We start from the raw sequence: 12,293 nt of genomic DNA on the forward strand, positions 1-12,293 counted from the left end.
TGTTCACTAACAAGCAAGGTAGGCCTGCTGGTGACACTGAGCAGCCCTGGCTTCATGTTAATGAAGCCCACATAGGCTAGCCTTGGGTACCAGACACTCCTGCTCCTGAGTACCTGCTTCCACTGTCTCTAATCTCACAAGGAAGAAGCAGTGCCAGTGGTGTGCACAGGTGGTGGGGACAGGTGGTGTGCACAGGCAGAATAACTTCCCCTGGTAACAGAAATGGCAACAGAGGCAGGGGCCGGAGTGGAATCCAGGTTGCCAGACTCCCAAATCTACACTCCTCCCCAACCCCCACCTCTTGTATCTTTCTTTAGGGACTACTGTCCCCAAGGTGCTGGCTCACCCAACTCAACAATCCACTCATCAATCATCAGAGTCATAACTTATCCTTGTAGCTTGATGCAGATCTGGAATGCAGGCCACCATAAACCAAGCCCACAGCTCAGGAGACAGGGCCCCAGGGTACTCAGATCAGTGGAGCAGTGTGTCATCAGGGACGTGCGGGCCCTCAGTACCACACAAAGCTGTTCCAGAGAGACAGAATGAAGTGAGAGGTGCCACCTTGATTCAATTTATGGAAGGAAATGGTGTGCCTTTTAAAACAACTTTTAAAGGGTCGTGAAGTACAAAAAAAAAAAAAAAAAAAAAAAAAAAAAAAATAAAAAGCAGGAAGAATGGGGCTCCTGTGGATGTGTCACAATGAGCTTAAAATAACATAGGTTCCAGGGGTGAGTGTACGTGAGGAGTCCGCTGTGGGGAGCCCACATACCAGATCCTACGGAGAAGCCCTAGGTACTTCTGCCAAAGTAGATGAAGAGCCCTCCCTGCCCACAAATCCCATGCTTACAGGAGGAACAATAGAAACCACATGCCTCATAAACCCCAAAGGTGCCTGTCAGCTCTTCCCTGTCAAGCATTCTGGGCTGCCACACCCACAGTTCCATAAAAGAACTATTGTCTATGTAAATCATCTAAGACATGTGGTCACAAGTTCAAGGACAGGGTAGTCCCCACCACCACTTCATGGGCATTCCTGGGGTGTCAGGTGCACCAGGAGATGCCAGCCCATCCTGTCAACGTCTTTCTTTAGGGACTACTGTCCCCCAAAGTGCCAGCTCACCCAACTCATCAATCCACTGGACCTGGATGAACAGGTCCTTGAGTGCAGTGGTTCTCAACCTAAGGGTCACGACCCCTTTAGAGGTCAAACAACCCTTTCACAGGGATTCCCTAAGACCATAGGAACACACAGATATTTATATTACAGTTCATAACAGTAGCAAACTTACAGTTATAAAGAAGCGATGAAAATAGTTGTATGTTTGGGGGGTCACTGCAACATGAGGAACTGTATTGAAAGGGCCGTGGCATTGCTCTAGACTGTGCCCATCCCCAGACATGTTGCTAACTCCCGTGCTTCCATTGATATTATGGACAAGCAAGTGCAGAAGAAGACAAGGCCAGGAGAAGGAGGTCTGAAGTCCACTGACCCCTCCCCGAGGCTCCTTACCTCAGGTGTAAGGGCATTGTTATCCGAAGTCTGGCTGGACAGAAGAATGTGTGTGAAGCCCTCCTCTTTCCGCACCACGATGTCCCGGAAGCGACAGTTGCTTTCATTCTGCCGGACGCTGTATCTGAGCCTCTTGTCAAAGACGTAGTCCTTCTCTGTCTCCAGCTTCCTCTTCACAGAGCTGTGCATGTTCAGGCCCCCATTGGTCAAAGCGGAACCTTCCACAAATCAGATAAGCTAGTGAGCCTTCAATATGCACATGAATCAACTACACAAAGCTCGGATTCCCAGTAAAGAAGCCTAGAATGCCCAGGGGCCCCTGTGCTCTGCTCTGCCAGGTTAAAGTAGTCCAGGGTGAAAGTGACATCTTTTCAAACTCAGAAAAACAGTTCTAACTAAATGGAGAGGAATCATGGCTCTCCACAGTCCCGTATGTTTGAACACTTGGTCCCCTGCTGGTAGCGCCGTTTGGGTAGTTAGAATCTTTAGGAGGTGGGGCCTTGCTGGAGGAAGTACACCACCCAAGGTGCATTTTGAGAGTTTATAACCTTATACCAGTTCATTGGCTATCTCGGCCTCCTGTCATGATCAAATGTGAGCAGACAGCTGCCGGCTCCAACGCCTGCTGCCATACCTTCCGTACCAACTCCTCTCTCTGGAACCTAAAGCTAAGATAAACTCTCCTTTTATTAAGTTGCTTTTGGTCATAAAATTTTAATCACAGGGACAAAATGTAACTAGCGCAAGAAAAATGGCGCGTTCATGAATCAGACCACATAACATCTGTAAGGCGTCAACTCTTTCCAACTGATCTATGAGTTCAGTGCAATCCCAGGCCAAACCCCAGCAAAGTATTTTGAGCACAGTGTCAAACTAGTTCTGTACTTTCTCTAGGAAGGGAAAAGATGTACAACAGCCAAAAACCAGTGCCTCAAGATATGAAGAGAGTTGGTGCTCGCCCAGACCCAAACCTCAATAAAAAGCGCCAGTGGTCCACTACAGAGACTTAGACCAATGGGTCACAGCAAACAGTGTCAAGACAGTTCGGTGTAGGAAAGGACAGCCTTTTACAACAAGGGCTAAAGAAACAAACAAATGTCCATTTGTAGAAGGAAAAAAAAAAAAAAACCTCATGAGCCTGGACACATTCAATCTGTCATAACTAACTGTCAACTTGATATACAGCCATCGGTACCTGGGAGGAAGGAACGTCAACTAAAGGACTGCCCAGAACAGACTGGCTTGTGGCCAAGTCCAAAAAAGATTTTTCCTGATTGATAACTGATGCAGGAATCTCAGTCCTCTGTGGGCAGTCCCATCCCTACGCAGATGGAACTTGGCTATGTAAGAAAAGTAGCTAAGTAATCTAGTAAGTAGTGGTCCTCGAGAGTTCCTGCTTCGGTTTCCTGACCTGGTGCCCCTCAACAATTCATAACCTGTAAGGCAACATATAAACCCTCTTTTCTCCAAGTTCCTTCTGGTCATGGTATTTAGCATAGCAAGAGACACCAAACTAGGGCATCTTTTACACACACACACACACACACACACACACTGTGCAAATGTGCAATTTATCTCAGAATAGATGACAGACCTAAAGGCAAAAATGTCTAAAAGGCAACCAGATAAAAGATTTAGGGTGGACAATACATTTTTCCTGAGTTGGCAATAAATTTCTATGTTCGGCATCAAAAAAAAAAATCAAGTTCCATGATATAAAAAAAAAAAAATAGGCAAGATGAACATTAGAAAAATGAGAAACTTCTGTTCCCTGGAGGGGTATCTTTGAGAGACAAGCCACACTCTGCATGAAAACAGTTTATCAAATATATATCTGAGGTATTTTGTGTCCAAAATAACCAGAGCAGCAGTAAGAAAACAAACAACCCAACTTAAAAGTGGGCAGGAGAGCTAAAGAGCCAAAGCACCCTTTTCATCCAGGAGGGAAATCCAGGAGACTGGGCACAAAGGATGGACCTATTAGCAAAGCAGCATTGTCCTCACTGTGCGGACAGAAAGCGCACAGCTGTGCTCACTGCTGATGGCCACACACAGCTGCACAGCACTGTGGTGAGAAGCTCGGGCTTTTTTCTTTCTCCTCTAAAGAAATCTTTATTTTTCTTTATTTTTGAAAATTATACACACACACACACACACACACACACACACACACCATGAAATATGGACACATCTGTCATCTACTTCACCCCTCCATCTTCTCCTATACCCCTGCACCACTACTCCTCCCAACTTCTCTCCTTGTAAAGTCATTTTTGCTTTTCTATTGTTTGAGAATTTCATACATGCACATAATGGGTTTTGACAGACCCCACTCCAAATCCCTCCCGTTTAATTGCTCACCCATTTTCCAGTTTTGGAATATTGCCACTGTGTTACTACCCCTTTCTCATTCCATGTGAGGTTTTGTTTTGTTTTGTTTTGTTTTTGGTTTATTGCTTGCTTGCTTTGGTCTGGTTTTTTGAGACAGGTTACATCTGTGTAGCCCTGGCTGTCCTGGAACTTGCTCTATAGACCAGGCTAGCCTCAAACTTATAGAGAGCCGCCTGTCTCCACTTTCCAAGTGCTGGGATTAAAGTTGTGTGCCACCAATGCCTGGCTTCCACGTGGTTTTTAAATGCCCACTCAGTCCACTCACTACAGCCAGAATGCATACTGGTGTTGGGCCACCCACTAGAGCAGGAGAAACCTACCAGTGGCCACACCCTCTAAACAGAAGGACTCTGCAGTGACCTACAGACACCCCATCTCTTCTGCAGTGACCTACAGACACCTCCATCTCTGCTGCCTTTGTGTTCTTCCAGGTGACCCTAAAAACAGCAGGCTTCGGTCACTGCACAGAGAATATGAGGGCAGGGGTGTGAATACAGAGGAGGCTGTCACAGAACATCTTCTGGATCCAAACACTTCAACAGGATACAATAAATGTCCAGTTCACTTTCTGCCAAGGGCAAGCTAACCAAATCTTGAAAACCCAGTCATAAGGTTAACAACCCCTTCCCTGTTGGCCAGCCTGCCTCCTATTAATGATGTGTATGGGACATTCTGTGGAGCTGGTGTCAACAATTTACCTCCAGAGACATGTGTACCCCTGACAAATATATGCGATTCATAACACAACACGTGAAGTCAGGCTGAGCCAGGGTTCCAGGAAATGCAAAGGAGTGAGCAAGGGACCAAGGCCTTGACGAAGCAGCAACAGGTGTGTAAGAGAGGGTACTGAAGCTGTAAAGTCAGCTCAGGCATCTATGGTTGACAGTTGGGGAGGAAATACTCAAAAGCTCTTTACCCTGGGGCTGTAAATTGCTGTCCTCTTCCTCTGTCTGGGAGGACATTTTGTTACAAGCTTCTGGTGTCAGATGGTGAGTGGTCAATGGCAGACACGACAAACCTGGTTCGCCTGAAGATTCACTGGCGTCAGACCTGGCTCCTAGACCTTACCCAGAGGATGATTTCATTCTGTTACCATCCTGTGGTTTTTTTTTTTCTCCCCAAGAATAGAAGATAATATGCTATGTATCCTGATGTGCTCAAAAGAATAAGATGATCATGAAAGAATGAATTGTCACGGGAGAAACACTGCAGAAGACCCCAACATGCCACCTGGGAAAATGTCAAGGATTTATCCTGATTTGAGGCAAATTGAGAAGAAGCAAAGAGAAACTTCCTGCAGTTTCTATAATGACGTAAAACAAAAAACCCTAGACATTCAATCACCAGAAGCCCTTCCTCCTGTCTCCATCAGGACAAATGTCATAACCTCTACACACATCCGGCAGGAGCTACTGACCCCTAACCATCTCTAGTGTCTCCTGATGCCTTGCTAAATACTTATATAACTAGGGAATGATTTTGTTGTAATGGACATGTTTTGTTATAATAGGTTTTCATAGGTTTTGTTGAGCACCCACCAATAGCTCCTCAGTAAAGAGAAAAACCTGGAGAACATCTACCATTTCTATTGTCTCTTTTAAAAAATCTACACAAAGCATATAAAGATTCACCATTTCTAGGTATTTGTAAGCCACGTCTACCTGGAAATCTTACAGCTGCAAAATAATATGAAAAGAACACAACACTGCGGGTTTTCCCCCAAGTGCCCAAGGAAGCAACCATTATATCTTTTCATGGATAAATGGATAAACAAAATGATACAGCCACAGAATGCAATATTATTCAGGGATAAAATAAATTATCTGCTGCTTTCATTTTATTTCTGTTGCTGTGACAAATAACCCTGACCAAAAGCAACTTGGAGAAGAAAGAGTTTATTTGGCTTACAACCCAGATTATGGGCCTTTTTTAAAAATGGAAAATCAAAGCAGGAACTTAAAAGTATCATGTCCATAGTTAAAAAGCAGCAAGACAATAAATGCAAGGATCCTTCTCTGCTTTTCTTTCCATTTTTACACATTCCAGGATCCAAAACTAGGGAATGGTGCTGCCCACAGTGGGCTGGGTTGTCCTCCATTGGTTAACAATCAAGACAATCCCCGACAGACCTGGGCCAACCCAATCTGTACAATTCCTTAATTGAAGATTTCTTCCCAGGTAATTCTGGGTTGAGTCATGTTTACATGTGAAGCCAACCAGCATGGCTACTGAGCCACAAGAGCGGATTTTAAAACACGTGTCACTTAAGTGAAAGAAATGACTATGAGCAACTGGTACATCACATGATTCCAACGAAGTAACATTCTAGAGAAGGGGAAGCAACATCAACGATAAATAGATCAGTGGTCGCCAGGGGATCCGAACAGAAAGAAGAAGACGAAGGTGAAGCAGAGGCTGACTTTTGACTGATTCTGAATGGTTCTACAATGAGGGGTGGAAGGCATCAGGTACTTGTCTAAACCCAAGGAAAGCCCCAGCCTAGAGAAACTTTAAATATGCAAATTGATAAGCCTTGCTAAGAGGTCCTGGGATCCCAGGATGCAATGCAGAATGTCAGAGGGAATCTAAAGATCTTATGTTTGAAAGAAATCACATCCCTAAAGGCGGAGACCCTCAACAGCCTCAGACATGTGAAGGGCTTGAAGACTGAAGGGAGAACACACAGTCTACATGCCCTCAGAAACCACTGGTTCCCAGCCAGGGAAGGGCCAGAAGTTCTGATGCTGTAAACACACAACACATAGTTGCCTGAAGAATGGTCATCCTTGAAAACCACATACACACAACAACAGGATGGATAGATAGATGTATGTATGTATATGTATATATATATATATATAGATAGATAGATATAAAGATAAGTAGAGTTATATACATGTGTGTACACACATACACACATATGTATACACAATTATAATAAAAAAGACTACCAACTTGAGAGCGGGGGCATGGGCGGGGTTAGAGGAATGACAGGGAGAAGTGATGTCATATTATTTCAAGAATAAACATTAAAAATACTCCAACCTCAAGGAAATAGAGCATAACTTTATTTCTTAGATGTGAGGTACACATGGTGACTTCTCTTGTGGGACAGAGGCAGTGTGGCAGAGAGAAGGGAGTTGTAACTACAGAATGAATAAGCCTAACAACAGGCCTTGGGGCAGTCAATATCAGCAGAGGTATGTCACACCCACAGCGTGGCCCTTTGGCATGGTATGACGGAGTCCATGCCTGTCCTCTGGAGTCTATCCCTCAAAACTTACAGCCCCAGTATGCCCAAGAAAAATGACTAAGTAAATCCAAGTGGAGAAGATCTTGCCCCCTCTAACCTCAGAACAATCACTAAAAAGAAAGTCTGTGAGACTGTTATAGCCAAGAGGAACCCAAAGAAACACACAATGACTACATATAGTATCCTGGATGAGACTCTGGAATGGCACTAGATTAAAAAAAAAAAAAGAAAAAAAAGAAGAAGAAAACCTAAGTGCAGACTTTAGTTCTTAATTGTGTTCTTAATATGGCTTCATCGATTTTGACCAAGGCACCAAGATAGCAAGATATGAAATAGGTAAAGCTAAATGAGGGTTTAAGGACTGTCTATGTTAGTGGTCCAGTTTTCCTCTAACTCTAAAACTATACTAAAAGTGAAGCTTATTTTAAAGAGTCTACATTAGTTTGAGAGAAACCTCAACAGTTTATACTCAACAGCATATACTGTTCTTTCAGAAGACCTAAAATCAGTTCTCAGCACCCATGTCAGGCAGCTCATAACAGCCTGTATCTCTAGCTCCAGTGAATATGGTGCCCTCTTCTGGACTCCATAAGCACCTGCACACACATGCACATCCTCGCATACAGACATACGTACATACATGTAATTCAAAATAATAAATCACTACAGCGCAGCTCAGCACTGAATATTCTGGCAATGCTGGCACCGAGTCTTGACTCTGAGGACAGCAAGGCAGGCTTAGCATCCTGCCTAATGTAATACAGAGAATTCCCGGAAGCCCATAGAACTTGTCCATCAGCACCCAGAGGTCCAAGCCCATCTCCTCATGGCTTCAGACTTTCCATTTGGCCCAAGACAAAAGGCTGAGAAACAACATGGTTCAGACCCTTCATTCAAAACTCACAGAATCTCAACCTTGAGGCCAAAAACAGAGACCAGAAAGTGCTCTGCTGGGTCCCCAGGAGGTGAGCTGCGGGCAGAGGGGATGCTGTGGGTATTGGCACAGCCTGGCACAAAGGAATTGCCTGTATCATCCAGCAGCCTCTGCGAGGCCCCATCATTTGGTAACTTTCTATTACTCAAGCAGCCCAGCTTTGTCAGCTATCAAGATGCAGCTCCTGACACCAGCACGATCACTTAATGAACTTCAGAAAGGATGCACACGTATTTAATTAAAAGGCTGGTGCTAAGGGAGCTGTTCGTTCAGGGTTAATCCTGAACACTTGACAACTGAGATGGTGACAGTTTCTACAGGAAAATGCCTATGCATCCTACACAAGGCTGATAACAAAGGGTTCTGGTATGGGTACTGCATCCATCCGCTGGGCTGTGGTTCCCACTCAGAGATAAGATAGACGCTGAAAACCTGAATGTATCCATGCTTCTAGGACAGCAAGGGTGGGATATCATGCTCCTGTTTCCCAAGAACCCATGACTCTGTGCTGACTTACTCACCAGGTCTGCAGAGCAGTGTTCGTGGGTCTGTCTTAGAGATAACGATAAGTAACTTGCCAGATGCCACATGGATTTTATATCATGAAAGCCGGATTGGAGCCAGCTATCCCTCGTTTTATTTCCTTCATTTCTTCTGAATCTAATGATAGGCAAGCTGTTCAAGGAGGTGACCTGGCTCCAAAACTGAGGAATACCTGCTCTCAGGCCTCAGTGAAGGCAATGAAAAGTTAAGATAACTAACACTTGAAGTAACTGTAGACCACCAGGTAAGAGGATATATGCTAAAGGACTACAAAGCTGCCTCTGCGCTCCAAGGCCAGGCCTTCCTATGGAAGCCAGGATAGAGACAGGGCCGACCAATCTCGCATGCTGCTGCATGTACATGCTGATGCTGACTTGGGAAGATGCAGCACTGCTGACCCAGGAAGGGACCTCCATGAGCACGTGGTACACATCCCTGAGGCTGCATCATTCTGAGTCTCCCCCACCTCAGAAGATGTGGCAGGAAGCTGCACTCTCACTCTAGTCCTCCACTCGGAATCTCAAGGAACTGCTTTCCAGGCTCTCTTCCTTTGAGGCATCTCAACTTCCTCCAGAGAGAGGGCAACAAGCTGTCAGGGAAAGGGCCCTGGGATACACAAAGCACAGGGCTCCACAGTTAGAAGGCAGGGGAAAACAAAAAAAATCAAGCCTGAGTCAGCTAACTAGCAGGAATTCTTCAGGACCATCTGGCTCCTGATCCTAAGATGAGCATAACAAGACAGGTTCTCCAGCATTATTCTCAATTGTAGATTAAGGAGCAGACACCACCAAAGTGCTCAGGACAGTCTAAGCTCTTCCCTCGTGTTAGCTGTAGGACAACGCATTCACTACCTTTCTTCTTCCTATGACCAAATGCATGCTTCTCCCACAAACACAAGGACCCGAGTTCAATCCTAGGAGTCCACATTAACCTAATCAGCAAGTTTCAGGTCCCAGGAAGAGGGCCCCATCTCACAACACAGGGTAAATAGTTCCTGAGGAATGGCACCCTCTATCCTCTATATGGACATAAACATACATGCATGTGTGTACCCCCACATCCATACGTACACAGAGCAACTTAAAGGAAGACATGTTATGGGTGTCCATGATACAAAGTATACAGTCCATTAGCCTAGGCAAGGCATATCAACAGAGCGGGCTGCAGACTGTGGAGGTGGCAGCAGTCAGCTGGCTTCCACCTATACCCATTTTTAAGCATTCTAGGCCACCAACTCAAGTGATGGTACCACCCTCCCCAATGAGACCTCTCTGGACATACTGGCCTCAGTGATGATACAGAGGTTTGTCCAACCAAAACAACAACCCAAATTAACCTTCAGGCACACCAAGATGTTCAAAACAAGAGAGAGGAGCATCAAAGTCCTCAATATTATACCTTTGCATGCCCACATTCAACCCACACCCAGGCCAAAGCTGGGCCATTCCAAGTCCAAAAGTGAAAGGTCACCTCTATGAGCCCAGCGATCAAGGGAAGCAAGCACTTGATTCTAAACCCCACCCTACCTCTCATAAATGCAAAACTGGATAGCTTGTTCACCTGCTTTGTGCCTTCACTGTCACATACAAAAAATGGGTGACACCATCCCTCCTCACAGGACCATGAGAAAGTACAGGAAATTATGTCCACTCTATGTATTGAATAGAGGGAACTCCATCACACTAGCTACACCTCATCTGGTCCCACCAAGCCTTCTTTTGAAGTTCAAAGGAATATTTCCCATTAAGATGGCTAGGTAAACCAGGACTATATGCCTGCACACGTAGTAAGGTGAAGCTCGGTGCACAAACATAATGATGATCATCTCTGAGAAGCAAGAAACCCATGGGGAGCAGCAAGCAAGACTCAACCATGGCTCAGAGGACAGTACCTCCAGAAGAGGCCTCTTCCAGGCAACGAGACTCAAAGTTGTCTCTGAACAATGGGAGAAGACCTAGGTCTCAGGGCCTCCAGCCAAGAGGGGAGTGACAGCCCCTCCCTCCCTCATGAAGGCAGAAAAAAAGGGCAGGAACAGAAACTCCAGGCTGTGCTGTGAGAACTCTGGGCCAGTTGGGGGCAAACACAAAATGACTGGAGATAGAGGGGGGTCAGGAAAGAGCAAAGAAAATGCAAGAACAACTTTCCCTGCCCCGCGAGCCAGCACACCAAAATTCCAAAGAGTTCAGGCTGGAAACATGAGCTATGCCAAATACAAAATCATTATCACGAGACAATCTGACAAGGACTTTAAGAGAGTAATATTTCAAAGGCTCCAAGTGAGAGATAGGAGAAGAAAAATACACATTAAAAACAAACTGGAAAACTTTAGACAAAAGTAGAAGAAACATGGATGGTGCAATAAACAGAATAATGAGCTAATTAAAAAGCAAGTGTCAAATATTTGTGTTTCACAGATAAAGGACTAATACCTCCAAGCTGTAAAGGGCTTTGAAACACGGAGGATAAAGAAAATAAAACACCCTCTGGAACAAAATTAACAAAAGACACCTACCATCTGCAAACATCACATCAGAGGCACTTTTAAGTTGGAAAATACTTTTACTCCAAATAATAACATAAATTAAAATTCATAAAACGGGAAGTGAAAGTTCAGACTGCACTGGACTACCACTCACTTCTTTCCCCTTAGCTTGGTGGAGGCAGGCCTTAGGGATAATGTACCCTGCCGCAGAGAAGAAGTTGGGGTTTGCTCTCCATTTTAGGGAGGGAATACCATCAGTGTGAAAGAGGAATTTTGTGCCCTCTGACTAAACTGGTTCTCTATCTACACACCATTCTGCTTCTAGAAATTGGCATGGACTGTACCCCCAGTGGTACAAAACTCACACATGTAAGACTGTTCCATGGCACTATTTATTCTTGGAAAGGACAGAAACCACCTAAACCATGACAGAGAAGCTAGTGAGGTGAAGAGTGGGATAAAGTAAGGAGCACTAACATAATGGAATATCACAGTATCATACAGCTATAAAAGAAAAAATCTGTCTCTGTCTCTCTGTGTGTCTCTGTCTGTCTGCCTGCCTGCCTGTCTGTCTGTCTGTCTGTCTCTCTCTCTCTCTCTCTCTCTCTGACATCCACAGTGGGAAGAGGTAAAGCTGTATTACACAGCAGCTGTAGAAATAAAGAGCATAGTCTGTGTGAAGATATATGGTGATTAAAATTTTTCAGCTGAACAAAGAAAAGGCTCACAAGTTAACTTTAGAATAAGATGAAGCCACGTGTGGTGGTACATTCCTGTAATCCCAGCACTCTGGGAGGCAGTGGCAGATGGGTCTTTGTCAGTTCAAGGCCAGCCTGGTCTAAAAGTGAGTCCAGGACAGCCAAGGCTACATGGAGAAACCCTGTCTCAAAAAACAAAGGAAAGAGAATAAGAAATATGAAAAATTATAGGTAAGTCTGGCACACCCATGAGTAGGTTTCCCACATTGCAGTGGATGCTCTACACCCATGCACATATGAACAGCACTAATTAGATTTAGTGAGCTACAGAAAGAAAGAAAGAAAGAAAGAAAGAAAAGAAAGAAAGAAAGAAAGAAAGAAAGAAAGAAAAAGACAAGAAGTTGGAGGGATGCATAGTAGGAGGAAATATGACAGGGAGTTAGAAATAGAGGGATAGATACAATCACTTTCATTGTATT

At 44.6% G+C, this 12,293-nt stretch overlaps 1 protein-coding gene across 1 annotated transcript in view; it reads right to left on the minus strand.

The window, feature by feature from the left end:
- Cdyl2 (chromodomain Y like 2) overlaps positions 1-12,293 on the minus strand; it is a 149,996-nt gene that overhangs the window by 15,003 nt on the left and 122,700 nt on the right. Inside the window, exon 3 of the mRNA XM_051168622.1 lies at positions 1,514-1,731. Coding sequence (XP_051024579.1) covers positions 1,514-1,731 — 218 coding nt within the window. The remainder of the gene's footprint in view (positions 1-1,513; positions 1,732-12,293) is intronic.

This window comes from Acomys russatus, chromosome 26 (genome assembly GCF_903995435.1).
Source record: "Acomys russatus chromosome 26, mAcoRus1.1, whole genome shotgun sequence".
NCBI classification, from domain to species: Eukaryota; Metazoa; Chordata; class Mammalia; order Rodentia; family Muridae; genus Acomys; species Acomys russatus.